This window comes from Musca autumnalis, unplaced genomic scaffold, assembly GCF_047663935.1.
Source record: "Musca autumnalis isolate F117 unplaced genomic scaffold, ASM4766393v1 scaffold_2, whole genome shotgun sequence".
NCBI lineage: Eukaryota > Metazoa > Arthropoda > Insecta > Diptera > Muscidae > Musca > Musca autumnalis.
The window spans coordinates 217937240-217952326 of record NW_027411755.1 but is presented as its reverse complement, the minus strand read 5'-3'; the positions used below and the strand labels follow the sequence as shown (position 1 = coordinate 217952326).

At 32.9% G+C, this 15087-nt stretch overlaps 2 protein-coding genes across 2 annotated transcripts; both read left to right on the top strand.

Annotated features, from left to right (window-relative positions):
• Positions 1–2903: 2903 nt before the first annotated feature.
• On the top strand, positions 2904–4330 carry LOC141393326 (uncharacterized). The gene is made up of 4 exons (XM_073966321.1): positions 2904–3080; positions 3143–3340; positions 3529–3674; positions 3788–4330. The coding sequence occupies exons 1-4, from the start codon at positions 3028–3030 to the stop codon at positions 4147–4149; spliced, it is 759 nt and encodes a 252-aa protein (XP_073822422.1). The 5' UTR covers positions 2904–3027; the 3' UTR covers positions 4150–4330.
• A 1413-nt stretch (positions 4331–5743) lies between these two features.
• Positions 5744–7170, top strand: LOC141393325 (uncharacterized). Its single transcript, XM_073966320.1, has 4 exons — positions 5744–5887; positions 5950–6147; positions 6336–6478; positions 6608–7170. Exons 1-4 carry the CDS (start codon positions 5835–5837, stop codon positions 6973–6975), a joined length of 762 nt encoding a protein of 253 aa, XP_073822421.1. The 5' UTR covers positions 5744–5834; the 3' UTR covers positions 6976–7170.
• The last annotated feature ends 7917 nt before the right edge of the window (positions 7171–15087 follow it).

The following is a 15087-nucleotide window of genomic DNA, read 5'->3' as shown; positions in this document are numbered from 1 at the left end:
TTACGCGCAACGGTCTTGTGGCCCCGGCACATTCGGTCCGTTGCGAGTCGCGTTAGAAACAATAACCACATGAAAAATGGGCATATCTTTCCTTTACCGACCCACCGCAGAAAATTATGAGAAAATTACCACAGATAGTGCTTTTCATGCCGATTCCAACGATGTATTTCTTTTGTTGGGAAAATGTATACATACTTACCGAGAGCCTCCGAAGTTCCGAAAATTCCCTTGTCTACTTGGGAAAAAATTTTACGATTTAAAAAGAAAACTTGCGATTTAAAGGAAATTTTTGGATTTTTTTCTGAGAAGTGTCGGTAAAGGATTTTTGTTCCGAAAAATGTGTAAGTGATGCCAAGTTTGTTCTTGAAGTTTTAATGTGGTTGTTGTAATGCAACGCTCAACGCGCCGTATGTGCAGCGGCCTAAAGCCCTCGGCATATACGGTCCGTTTAAGCGTTCGGCACATACGGAGCGTTGTGCGTTGCGTTACAACAACCACATGAAAAAAGTGTAAGTGAAGCCAAGTTTTTTGAAGAACAACAATATGGCTGACGCATTAAAGTTAAACATAATTTAACTGTTTTGGGACAACGCGTGTCACTAAACGGACCGTATGTGCCGAGCGCTTTAGTGACACGTTGGGACACCCGTTGTCCCAAAACAGTTAAATTATGTTTAACTTTAATGCGTCAGCTATATTGTTGTTTTTCAAAAAACTTGGCTTCACTTACATTTTTTCATGTGGTTGTTGTAACGCATCGCACAACGCATTGTATATGCCGAGCGCTTAATGCGTCAGCCACATTGTTGTTTTTCAAAAAACTTGGCATCACTTACACTTTTTTCATGTGGTTGTTGTACCGCGACGCTCAACGCATTGTATGTGCCGAGCGCTTTATGTATTTGGCCCATTACTTCTCGTTAGTCCCGGTCCACACTGAAAGTAATTTCACTGAAATTTTGACATGAATGTCAAATATGAAAAAAGCAAAATTGACGAAAATATGAGACCAGTGCATTAGTTTCTTGAAATTGTGTGGACCATCATGACGATTTTTAGGTTATTGCCGAATTATGGTCGCTATGAACTTATTTGGCCTGTTCCAGAACTGCAAGAATTTACTAATCATGGTGGAATAAGAAGTGGTCTGTTCCACAACTGCAAGAATCTACTAATTTTTACTATTTTTCCGACAACATAAAGGAAAAAATGTTATCGTAGTAAAAAAAATAGTAGCTTCTTGCAGGTTCTGGAACAGACCAAAGGTGTTACATCAAATCATGTCAAATTTGCTCACAATAATGCATTACTGTGAATTGCTTGTTTACATTTTGTATGTGATTTAATTCACAATAACGCATTTTGACAACTGGTATGAAAATTAGCTGTTTTTGGCGTTACACCTTATTATTCCACCATAGCTTTGTTCCTTTACTTTTTTAATGGTAAAAGTGGTAAAAGAGAAAAGTCTCAAAATTGCTCTCTCATGAACATTTTTACCAGAAAAGTAAAGGAACGGAAAATGGTAGCAATGTCAAAAAGAAACATAAAAAAATAAACTTTCCCCTTTTATTTCACATCTTTTAATTTAGTTTTGTCAGCATTCGACTTTTTTCTTCTGTTTTTCGTCCATTTTAGTTTTGTGCCTTTACTTTTTAATGGTAAGAGTGGTAAAAGAGAAAAGTGTCAAAATTGCTCTCTCATGAACATTTTTACCAGAAAAGTAAAGGAACGGAAAAATGGTAGATCTGGGTGCAATGTCAAAAAGAAACATAAAAAATCAATTTTTGTCTTTTATTTCACAGTGTTTAATTTAGTTTAGTCAGCGTTCGACTTTTTCTTCTGTCTTTCGTCCATTTTCTTCTTCATTCTGAAATCGTCAAACAAAAGTCGAAAAATCAGTTCTGCCATTTTTTACCTGCAGAAATTTGTCTGGTAGCCTGTGGTAGAAGAGAAAGCCATTTTCGCTCTCTCTCAATCTCTTAAAAAATTGCTTCCAGTTTTGCCACTTTTCGGGGTTAAGGAACGCTTTGCAGGTTAAAAATGGTAAAAATGGCAACCTCAGGTAAGTAAAGGAACACAGCTCTTATGTATTTGGCCCATTGCTTCTCGTTAGTCCCGGTCCACACTGAGAGTAATTTCACTGATATTTTGTCATGAATTTAAAAGAAAATGTAAAATAAAACGTACTGTTGTTTCATACGAATATGAAAAGATGCAAAATTGACGAAAATATGAAACCGGTGCATTAGTTTCTTGAAATTGTGTTTTCCCAAAAAACGCAAATTTCAGTGAAATTACTCTAGTGTGGACCATCATGACGATTTTTAGGTTATTGCCATGGCGCAATAATACAGTTACAACGGCAAAAACAGCTGATTATCACATTGGTTGTTAAAATGCATTATTGTGAATAAAATTACATACAAAAGGTAAACAAGCAATTCACAGTAATGCGTTATTTTGACGTTTGGTGTGGTAAATGGTCTGATTATTGCTATCGATGTAACACCTTCTTATTCCACCATGGTTATTGCCGAATTATGGTCGCTATGAACTTATTTGGTCTGTTCCAGAACTGCAAGAATCTACTAATTTTTACTATTTTTTTCCGATAACATAAAGGAAAAAAATATCGTAGCAAAAAATAGTAGCTTCTTACACGTTCTGGTACCGACCATATATTATTTGGGACCTACAGACCTAACTACAACAATTCAGACAGATTTCCTGCCTATCGTATACAATTTTCATCAACTGGAACAACATTTGTCAATTTACAAAATCATATAACGCATTTAAACATATCATAAAAAAGGCAACCTTTCATAGGTACATTCACATCGCAATTGAGAAATCGATAATTATCGATTACTTTTTATGACATGTTTAATTATGAGATTAGTAAAACTTGATCTACACATCCCTATAACTTGCTTTCAAGTATTAACAAATCATTCGGCTTGCGTTTACATTCACTAATTTGTTGAGTTTTTTTAACATTAAAGCAATTTAAAATAAATTACAATGAAAAGAGCAAGAAGATCGTCAATTTCTGATAATGAAGAAGAAAGGGAAATGTAAGTTTTAGAAGAAAACCATGCATTCCAAAAGTTACTAAATTATATTATGTACTTTGCAGACGAAGAAGAAAACGATGGAATGAGGAATCTGAGGAATATTTAATACAATTATGGTATCATAATGTAGATATTTTACGCAAAACCCGGAAAACTAGCCAAGTGTATCGAGAGTTTTCAAAGGAAATGGCAAACGAAGGATATAATTTTACGCCTCTAGAAATTCAAACTAAAATACATAATTTAACAAATAAATACAAGTAAGTTATTGTTTCGTTAAATGACGACACCATGAACGACATGGTTGTTTACATACATAGAGTAAAACATCTTCCTTTAAAATTAAGTACATAATAGTTAAGCTATAGAAAGCGCGCGGAGTAATGTTTACTTGATGAACAAATATTCTATTTTTTTATTTCTTTATTTCCTATTTTAAAATAAATAGACTTGAGAAAAGACAGCTTTCCATAAAGGGCGGCACTTCAGAATGGAGATTCTTTGCAATTGTTCATAAAATACATTTGGCTTATACGAAACCTTTAGAAGAAGACACAGCATTGGTAATCAATGATGATGAAGAAGTACAAGGTGGTATGTATGATTTCAAATGAAAGTATAGAATTAATAACATATACATACATCATTTTCAATATGACTTAATTCCAATTTAATTCTCGTATTTACTGAATTACTTCTTATTTTAGATACTACTCAACAATATTATAATGAAAATTCAGTTGTCAGTAACGACGAAATGGACAATTCTAACAGTGAAAAGAAAGTAGATATTAAGAACATAATTAATGACGAATCGATGTTTAACAACGAGGAAATTTCAAACAATTCAAAGTCAATGTTCAAAATAGATTCAACGCGTGTCGGAAAACACAAAAGAGAAAATTCAAACAACAAGGAAATTATAGAAATGCTTAAAAATTGCCAAGAAATAATGCAAAGGGAAGCTGAAGACCGACAAAAATCGGATACAAAAATGTTACAATTACAAAAGGAACTTATCGCCATTGAAAGGGAACGAAACGAATTGTTAAGAGAACTGCTGGCATAGTATAAAAATTATGTTTGCTTTAGATCGTAATATTATTTAATTTACTTCATCTCAATATCAACTAAAATATTTAGTTTAAAGTATGATAATATCTATGTATGTTTCGTTTCATGTGTAAAGGCTTGTTTAATTATTATTTTATATTGACCGTTTTCTTTAATAAAAGATTACAAATAAATATGCCTCGCCACTAATGGTGATATTATAAATGGTACAAAAAGTGCCCGCCAATTTTATTTTTCCCAAAGATAACATTAAGAAAAAGTTGACGGTTTTGGAGATACGCTGCGAAATATATACAAATCACGGAAATTTTAAATATATTATACAATTTGAGGCAATAAAAGGGTTTTTTCGTGTTCATTATGTTTCCAAATACATTCTTCTTGTTCTTATCTACAAGATTGCTGCGGATGTCATGGAAAGATTCGTATTGGTTTCAAAGGTATACCCCAGATTTTCTTTAAAATGTCAATATTTAGCCATGTTTAGATAGGGCCATAAAATCCGAACCCGATATAACAAAACAAAACCCAAAGAGCGTTTTTGTCTGTACTTTCAAAAAAACCGCATTTGAAATTGTTTGCACAAAATTACCTTGAAAATGTTGCACAGTGTTATTAGACTAGCCATCAATGTCATATGTGTTGTTGTTTTTCATCCTTATACAGGCTAATTACGGCTGGGGCGTACCCGGTAATCCGGTTATTTGATCCGTAAGTTCGAATAAAAAACCCATCGTATAACCGGTTCTTATGAACCGATTTAATTTGCATGGGTATCACATAAAAGCTTATGAAAATACCTATCGAATGGCATACGGGTTAATACCCGTCGTATAACCGGTTCAAAAGATAAATCCAAAATCCCGTTATAAAAACCGGGTATTTTATAAGAATGTTAAAAAATTAAAATTAAACAAATATGAAGTATATCTAAAAGCCTGCGCTGTAACCTTTCCAACGTGATCCTATTCGCAGCGGTACCTTATATGGAGCCGGAGATATTGGTCTCCCACTATTTGCTTTATTCATTCTATAAAAATTGATATTTTTACAATGTAATGTCATATTAGTGCAATAGAAAAAAATAAATTCAGTAAAGCTTTGGATTGTGTAGACGGTATTTGGACATACCCCAGAGTTGAAAATCTTAAGTCCCGGCCGCTTTTTGGTTTCTACGATGGGTTTTCAATTAAAGTTTATGGGCTGCAACTTAGTCATTTAAAAATCTACGCTTATTGTGTCTATGGGCTGCAACTAAGTCATTTAAAAATCTACGCTTATTGTGTCTATGGGCTGCAACTAAGTCATTTAAACATCCACGCTTATTGTGTCTATGGGCTGCAAATAAAAGTCGTCCGTTTTGGCTCCTTAAAATCTTTCATAAATCCACTGTTGTTGTCCTCTTTGGATCGCTTAAAATCCATATCCAACAATCTGAAAATACCTTGAACTATATGTTTTTCTAAATGAACTGTCAATTCACAGTAAAATGATAACGCTTAAAATCGATAACTCATTTCACATCAGTAATTATATCGATTTCTTGCTTTATCTTTGTTTAATTAAGATTAGTATAAAACTTGATCTATATTCCCCTATAAACATTTACCATCATTGGTTTTCGGCTTGCGTTTACATTTGCTGAGTTCTTGAGTTTCTTTTACATTAAAATAAATTACAATGAAAAGAACAAGGAGATCGTCGATTTCTGATAATGAAGACGAAAAGGATATGTAAGTTATAGATATAGATAGAGAATAATAAACATTATTATGTTATATTATGTACTTTGCAGAAAGAAAAGAAGACGCTGGAATGAACAATCTGAGGAATATTTAATACAATTATGGTATCATAATATTGATATTTTACGTAAAACCCGCCGAACTGCCGGCGTGTTTAAGGAATTTGCAAAGGAAATGGCAAATGAAGGATATCATTTTACAGCTATAGAAATACAAAACAAAATACATAATTTAACAAATAAATACAAGTAAGTAGATAAGTATAATGTCGATTTATTGTCAATATGAGCAACATGTTTACTGTGGGTAGAATAAAGCATGTTTATTCTACTTGTTGTATACCGTGATAACAAAGCGCGCGCAAAAGTGTTTACTTCATAAATATGTAAATATTATTAGTACTTACTGATTCTTTCTATTATTTCCCATTCAAAAGACTAGAGAAAAGGCAGCTTTCCATTAAGGGTGGCAAATCAACCTGGAAATTCTATGAAATCGTGCACAAAATATATACAGCTTATAAGAAACCTTTAGATGAAGAAGCATTAGATATCAATGAAGATGTAGAAGAGGAAGAAGGTATGTTTAACCCTGAATGAAGAACAGTAGTGCGGTTTTCAAAATGAGATTGATTTTTTGAATATGTTTTTGATTTTATTTCATGTCAAGTAATGTTTTGTTTGTTAAATTAATCCCTTTCCGTTTTAGATGCTGAACAGTATAATAACGAAGACTCAATGATAAGTCTTGAGGAAATGGAAATTTCTCAACGTGAAAAGAAAATAGATGTAAAAACAATTAAGAAGGACGAATCAATATATAGTGGTAATGAGGAAATCACAAACAATTTAAAACCGCTTGAAAAGACAGATCACTCAGATCAAAAGCAGCCAAAAACCAAAAGAGAAAATCTAAACAACCGAGAGCTAATAGAAATGCTTAAAAATTGTCAACAGATAATGCAATTGGAAGCCGAAGAGCGACAAAAATCTGATGCAAAAATGTTACAAATACAAAAGGAACTTGTTGCCATTGAAAGGGAACGAAACGAATTGTTAAGAGAACTATTGACATAACTTAAATGTAAAATACGTACAGTATAAGAAAAGATCGTAATTCTAATTATAATATTACAAACATTTTCAACAAATCAAATTATTTTTTTTTACTAGAATTTGATATGAAAATGTTTTTCGTTTAAAGTGTGAAATTTAAGAATTTTATTTTTAAATCGACCAATTGATTTTTTTATAATAAAAATAAATACATATCAGGAAAAATGTCTAAAATTGTCTTTTTCATTTCAAAAAAATCAAAAAAAATTTTTGATACTACATCAATGATTTTTGGCACATAGATTAAGAAAAAAATCAGCATTCCAAATCTGTTTTCGTTACTAACTTTGATCGTTGCGCGCAAAAGATATGACTGTTTTAATTATGATAATTAGAAAAAATTCTAAAAAAATCGCGGCTTAATATTGTTAGCTGTTATATCCTATTATCGTGAACTGAATTCGTAACCTTTGCGATGATGCAAAACAATAATCGCAAAGTCTCAATGGATTCGCGAAAAATCAAATTTGTTAAATAATTTCACGTATTTACAAACATATTTTTGAAACAATAGCGCTCATACTTACGAAAAATATATAAAAAAATTATAACAGCATCCAGACATTTTGAGGAGTAAAATGAAACCTAAGTTGTGAAGGTTGGAGCTATAGTATTCAAGTTATTTGCAAAAATACGAAGAAAATATTACGAAAAAATTAAAATCATATTATTCTAATTTTATTTTTTTATGGTTTTCTAGGAAAAGTTGGAGAAAAAATGTTTGAGTTCTTCGGCATTTTCGTCAAAATTTCGCGCAATAATGATGATATTTCGTTGTAACAAATGTTTCGCTTATAGTTTTCCTATTGGATAATATTATTAGAACCTTATATCAAATCACAAGGAATTCCAATGGTGGCATAACGTTAAAATAATGTTATATTGAATATTACAACATTTGATATGCATATAAACCGCGCAATTGTGAAAATGATATGATGCGCATCCGATTTTCCAACACAGCGAATCAATCCCTCTTATTTGATGTACAGTTTGTCAAATTCTATTTGGCGACCACGATGTAGCATCTGCTGCATATTAGGGTGCAAAACACAGTAAAATGGTCATAATTTCCGCGAAGTTCATTTACATTTTATGCGCATCCGATTTCAATAATCACCATTAAAAAATACATCATTCTATGCCGTTTCAACGCGATCCATCAAGAACCGTGGATGTAGCATCGCACTCAATTTTTAGAAAAAATCTATTATATCTCTGGATTTACGAGAGTTTTTAAATATCTGTTTTCGCGCAGTTTAAACACGCGTATCGATCTATTTATTTGAGTAGAACTGACACATCCAAAACGCGTTTTAACATGCGATATTTTCAAAATAATTTTTTGCAAATTTTCAAAATTTGAGGGGTATCATATCCGCCGATCTAGTGGGTGGATTTTTACGCGTCGTGGCTTGTTAGATTCAGAACGCAAAAAAACTAAATTTACGCGGGTTTCCACGGAAATCGATTGACGTTTGTAAGTTTTAAACCAAAAAAATAGGTTTTTGAGAAAAATTTACGCACAAAAATTTCGTGTTTGGCCGCAGATTACTTTGATCCTGTGAGGGCTACACCCTCATGTTATACATTAAAAAATGCGAAATCGTGAGTACTATAATCAAATAATAAGATTTTAGTGAAATCCAGCTGCGCGTCCCGATTATAACAAAAATTCAAAAAACCCCATTTTTCTGGTTTCAAAATGTCAGCATCCGTTTGAGGTAGATACAGTGGATATATTAAAAAATCATACTTTAGAAACTTCAACTCTGAAGTGTACTCTTTAACTTCTCCTTTGAACTTTAAGCTCTACATTGTGTTGTAAAACCACTAATTGGAAAATAACATAATGAAACTCGTTTTTTTCAACGATTTTTTCCGATTTTTTTACATTAGTACGACCACAGCTTCCGCTCAAAATATTATTTTAAGAAAGCCCTCGGTGAATCGGGCTAAAACAGTTTATTTTACCGAAATGCGGTCAAAAGTTATGGTATAGTAAAACTGATCGCGAGTTACAATACCCCATACCTCAGTTTCAACATAAGTTAATTTTCTACAAAAAGCTTGATATGTATGTTATTGAAAACTGATAAAAATGGGAATTGCCCCCAGCATAAAATCTTAACAACAAATTTTGGCTTTTCCTTTTCTATGACCCAACTACATTTTTAACATATACCCACTTATTGTCCTGATTTGATTCTCCTTACATTCCAATCCAGTCCTTAATGGGCCCAGTTTAAAAAATCAGTTTATTATCTTCTTGAAAATCATGTCCTCATGTCCTTATTGGTTGAATTTTTTAAACCCCATATTTATCCGCAGTAAGGCCTCTTGAAAGTTTAAAAATCCACTCGTACTGTCCCCTTTAAAAAATGCAAACTTATTGTGGTATGAGGTTCCTCTATAGGGCCTCAAACAGTTGTTGTCCAAATGGTCCACGCTACCCTACGCTTCTTGTCATCTAAGGATCACATCCTATGGGTCATACAAAAAGAGCAATTGTTGAAAACTATTAGAATCACTTAATTACGGAATATTCTAGCTGTTTCAACTTCAGGGAGAAAGTGGAAAAACGGGGAATTTTCGTTCAGAATAACCCCAATTTTGACGAAGTCAGCCTACTTTTTATTGAAAAACGTTAATTACCGAAATTTTAAGCATTTTAATATATCCGATTTGTTGTTCTACGAACATTTGAAATTAAAAATATGTTCACTATATTTTTTATATTTAACATTTATTTCCTTTAGAAAATTTTTCATTTTACATTTTTAGAGAAACAGAATTGAGCCCATTGTTAAAAATTTGCAGAATAGCCCAGCAAACCAAATGTCTGATGTCCGACAAGTCTGAACAATTTCGGAAGCAAAGTCGTTCAGATTTCGTTACGATTTCTAAACGATTTTTCGGACAGGAAATAGTTCAGATTTTGTACAGATTTCGTTCCGATTTCGGAACGAATGTCGGAAAGAAATTTCCTTTCCGAATTTCCCAAGGATTTTCTTCAGATTTCGTTACGAAATCGGACCGAAATCGATCCGATGTCGCTCCGACATTTCGTTCCGAAATTATGTCAACCACTTCATACAACTTTCGTTAAGATATCGTTACGATTTCGGATCAGTAGTGGGATTCCCTAACGCAGTTTTTGTTTATCAACAAAAATCGTTAAAATTAAAATGCGTATAATTTCGGTAATTAACGATATTATTCGGTAAGTTAGCGACCAATAAAAAGTAGTCGCAAAGTTCTACCGATAGCAACAGTGATGTCAACTTTTATTTGGACTTTTCATTCATAATTTTGCGTTTTAATTTGACCGATTTTTGTCGGTAACCAAAAAATGCGTTAGAGAGTCCCACTACAGATTTCGGATGTATCGTCCGAATTTTGTTCCGATTTCGTTACGATGTCGGTACGATTGGTTTGCTGGGAGGCTACTGGTATGGAAAATATATTAAAAACTTAAAATAATTAATTTTTATTTAAACAAGAAAATATATGTATTTAAACATTTTTTGCTTCATTTTGATAATAAATATGATTTGCCAAACAATTTCTTATGACCTCGGCCTGTGCATTAAAGTCAATTGATTCAAAATCATCGGTACAATCTTTTTCATTAGGCGTATTTTCAATTAATTGTTGTTTTATTATCCACTCTGGAGCTACGTCGTCGTTTTCTTGCTGCAGAAAATTATGAAGTATACAACATGTTAAGATAATATTTTTAGCACTTTGTATATTAGCTGGAATGCCATTAGTCAAACGGGAAAAACGTGCTTTTAGTTGTGTTAGCGTTTCGTCAACGAGACCATGCAACTTTTGTAGCTTGTTGTTAAATATTTGTTCAGGATCAGAGGAACCTATACCCCACACATAGGGCTTCATTAAATGTTCTGATAAAATAAACGAAGAATCACCAACAATAAAAACTGGAACTCTAATCTCATCAATAATTTTTGTTTTGTCTTGCAAAGTATCGCGGGATAACATTTTCGATAATGAAGATTCACTGTAGATTGCTGAGTAACTACAGCTACCACTTGTATCCACATGGGTATAACGGAAAGTGTGACTGGAAAAAAGTTTATTACATATTAATGAAGACAGTTTTAGATTCGTTTTTTTTTTCTTGTTAATTCTTACTTGTGATCCACCAAGGCAAGTAATGTTAAGAACTCTCTGTCACCGCTAACACTAGAATTAATTAGAAAATGAGAACCACCTGAAAAAATTAAATTTTCAAAGTTAAGAAGTTAAAATGATTTGCAAAACAAGTTGAGTTTGTTTTACTCACCAATGGCCCCAAAACATTGGGGTAGACCCAATTTTTCGAAACCATCCAAACACTCGTTTAATGCCTCAGATGTCAGAAAATTTCTGGGCATATATTTTTCTTGCATTAGTTCCATAACATTTTCAATAAAAGATTTTAATAAAATGCATGCTGTGGATTTACCAATACCAAAAATTTTGCTAATTTCTGAATAATAACAGGAACTTCTTAGAATGTACAAACAAATGGCAATTCTTTTATCCAATTGGATGCATTTACGTAGTTCGCTATCTTGTCTTGTCATTGGCGTTAAAATTTTACATAAAGTGTCGAAAGATTTGCGATTTATACCAAAGGTTTCTTTAAATTTTCGCTCCGACATTTTTTGGGCATCGATTTCCCAAAAAGTGGTTTCCTGAGACTAGAAAGAATGCAAATGTTTTAACACATTTGTGGAGCAAGTAAGGTTTTTGGCCCGCACGCAGAAATTTTTCTTTGGAAAGTCTTTCTTCCGAGCATATGGGCCTTTATTTAGGGAAGTATTGGCTTCAATGTGCTTTTACTTTCAAACTTTGAAGGTCCATATCAAGAAAAAATATGTATGGTTGTGACAACATGATCCGCGTTTGGGCCTAAAACCTAATTTAAGCCGTATTGTTGATAAAGAGATAAAAGACTTACATATGACCAGATGCGGGGACGATAGGGTTCCCATAATGAAGCTATCAAATGTAGCTGCTGAAGTTGTAGCATTTGGATTTTTCTAATTGAATTATTTCTTCTTCGTCTATAATAATCCATTAACATTTTTATTCGTGTTACTCGGGAATCGAGTAAATTGAGTTTTACAACAAGTTCTTGTTGATAGGAAAGGCATTTCATTTTAAAAGGCGGCGCGTAGTTTATATTTGTTATTGTTTAGTTCTATTGTTGCCTTCAGTGTTGGGTTTATTTGCGATTTGGTTTTATTTGTGAACAAAGAAATTATTAAAACAATTGGTTTAAAAAAGATAGTGGTTCTATATTTCATAAACTGCAACTTTTACAATTCTGATAAAGATGTAAACAGATCTGAAAACACTACGCGGATTAAGTTTACGATTACCAAGCAAGCAATTTCTTAGTTATCGATAACTTAGTCGATGGTCAGACTAGCAAGGTTTCTTGTAACCAATTTCGTTAAAATTTCTTTTCAAGTTTCGTTAAGGGCTGTTTACACCATCTATCAATGCCATATGAGCTGTCATTTCTTTCACCCATTCGACATTCTCTATGTTTGTCAAAATTGACGTCATCCATAGAACTTTCAATTTGTGCGTTCATACCTACATGTGTTATTTTCGTATGACATAACCTATAAATATAAAAACAGCTGTTTTTGTCATTGTTTGCGTTTATTGTTGAGTTACAAATTTGCGCAAATTTTTAATTTTGGTTGAAGGTAAATGAATATCTAGCATTTTTATTGTGGTAGAATAGGTTTTTGGGGTTATAGAGGCATTCATGTTTTGCCACAAAGCAATAATTTCCAACACTGCTCCTTTCGACCAATCGATCTGAAAATAACATTATAAACACCCTTTATTTACTTTTCTAACTACTTAAATATACATAACTTTCCATTTTCTTTTTTAAAAGATTTTGTTTTTCAATTTTTTTTGAGAATGACAGAAAACAGCTGATAAATTTATGTTTACATACGAGAATGCCGTATCAAATAGAGCGCTCCCTAAATGAAAAATTTACATATGAGTTGCCAAATCATTTTGATAGATGAAAATTTTCATAGTGGTCACACTATGTGTACAACATTCGCAGGTAGAAAATTTGACATCTCATACGACATTGATAGATGGTGTAAACAACCCTTTAGTGTCCACACACGTTAACGTGAAATTTAAGATTTTTTCGTGTCCTCTTTATTTTACTATTCGCGTTTGTTGTGTTTCTCATACCAATAAAAACAAAACAAACATAAATAAACTAAACAGCATTGGAAAACAGCTGTTCGTTAAAGCGGAGTGGTGTAAAGTAGAGCTGGCAAAAAATCGATGACACTATCGATAGTATCGATTATTATTTAAAAATTCAATATCGATAGATAGTTTGGCTATCGATATTATCGGAATAAAAACCCCTAACCTGAAATTCATTGAAATAAATAGAAATTTCGCTGCTTTTCGGGTATAGCTCTGTTTCAGAACCAAAAAGTTTTTACAATTTTTACCGCTTTTACACATTTTTGCGTTCCCGTACACAAAATTTATTTTTACACCAGACAGTTTGTCTTCAAATACAACTCTGATTTACTAACCCATACATACATTTGTCGTTTGTCTCTCAGCTGTCCATCATTTTTTCACAGACAGTAGGGAAGACAAATTTTTGACATTTTTTTAAAAATAAGTGAGATAATAATTGAAATGTGTTGAAAACAAAAGAACATGAACAAAAACAAAATATGTGAACGGAAAACAAAAAGAAATCGATGATGTTCATTCAAAATTTTACAACTGTTTTTGCAGTTGTCGGGACGCCAACGTCACACAGGCAAGTTGTGGGATTTTGTCAGTCAATACATGAAGTCAACTGTCCTGTCATTTGTAAACGCAGGGTAAAGTACGGGAACAGGCTATAAGTCCATAATTACATTCGGCAATTTTCCTTGCGGCAATTGTCAGTTTGACGGAGAGAGGGGTGAGGCACATGGTAACCCTTTGCCTCTCAACACCCTCTCTCACCGACAAACTGACAATTGCCGCAAGGAAAATTGCCGAATGTAAATATGGAGTAAGTATGTGTAGGAAAGTAAGTCCGTAGTCACACGTACACATTTTTTGGTAAAATAAAATGTATTTTTTTAATTTTTTTATAAAATAAAAGCATTGTTCCTTTACTTTTTTAATGGTAAGGGTGGTAAAAGAGAAAAGTGTCAAAATTGCTCTCTCATGAACATTTTTACCAGAAAAGTAAAGGAACGGAAAAATGGTAGATCTGGCAGCAATGTCAAAAAGAAACATAAAAAATCAAATTTCGTCGTTTATTTCACAGTTTTTAATTTAGTTTTGTCAGCGTTCGACGTTTTCTCCTTTTTTTCGTCCATTTTCTTTTTTATTGTGAAATAATCGTCAAACAAAAGTCGAAAAATCAGTTCTGCAATTTTTTACATGCAGAAATTTTGCTGGTAGCCTGTGGTAGAAGAGAAAGCCGTTTTCGCTCTCCCTCCACTCTCACTCTCTTAAAAATTGCTTCCAGTTTTGCCACTTTTCGGGGTTAGACTATTGCTTGGTTTACATTTACGAAATCCACTCGATTTCAACTGTCAAATCCATAGGTTAAACGTCAAATGAAATCCAGATGAGATTTCATTTGACATTTGAGCTATGGAATTGACAGTTGAAATCGAGTGGATTTCATCTGTCAATTCCTTTGTGTATACGTCAAATGAAAACTCTTCCGAAATCGATTGGATTTCATTTGACGTTTGAGCAATGGAATTGACAGTTGAAATCGAGTGGATTTCGTAAATGTAAACATAGTATTAAGGAACGCTTTGCAGGTTAAAAATGGTAACCTCAGGTAAGTAAAGGAACACAGCTAAAAGCAGTTGTTTATTATGTCCCGGTCCACACTAGCGTGAATTTCATTAAAAAATTTCATGAAATTAGGTGTTCTTAAATCGAATTCCCCACTACAGCAATTTTGTGATTTTACTCTACTATGGAGGTCGATCTAGAGACGCATAATTTCATGCAATTTTTTCAATGAAATCATTCTAGTGTGGA

What these genes read in the sequence shown, in the direction of transcription:
- LOC141393326 (XM_073966321.1), top strand. Translation starts at nt 3,028, where the DNA reads ATGAAAAGAGCAAGAAGATCGTCAATTTCTGATAATGAAGAAGAAAGG. An exon ending in AATTTAACAAATAAATACAA is followed by an intron (nt 3,341 to 3,528) that starts GTAAGTTATTGT and finishes TAAAATAAATAG; the next exon opens with ACTTGAGAAAAGACAGCTTT. An exon ending in TGATGAAGAAGTACAAGGTG is followed by an intron (nt 3,675 to 3,787) that starts GTATGTATGATT and finishes TTCTTATTTTAG; the next exon opens with ATACTACTCAACAATATTAT.
- LOC141393325 (XM_073966320.1), top strand. Translation starts at nt 5,835, where the DNA reads ATGAAAAGAACAAGGAGATCGTCGATTTCTGATAATGAAGACGAAAAG. An exon ending in AATGAAGACGAAAAGGATAT is followed by an intron (nt 5,888 to 5,949) that starts GTAAGTTATAGA and finishes TGTACTTTGCAG; the next exon opens with AAAGAAAAGAAGACGCTGGA. An exon ending in AGATGTAGAAGAGGAAGAAG is followed by an intron (nt 6,479 to 6,607) that starts GTATGTTTAACC and finishes TTTCCGTTTTAG; the next exon opens with ATGCTGAACAGTATAATAAC.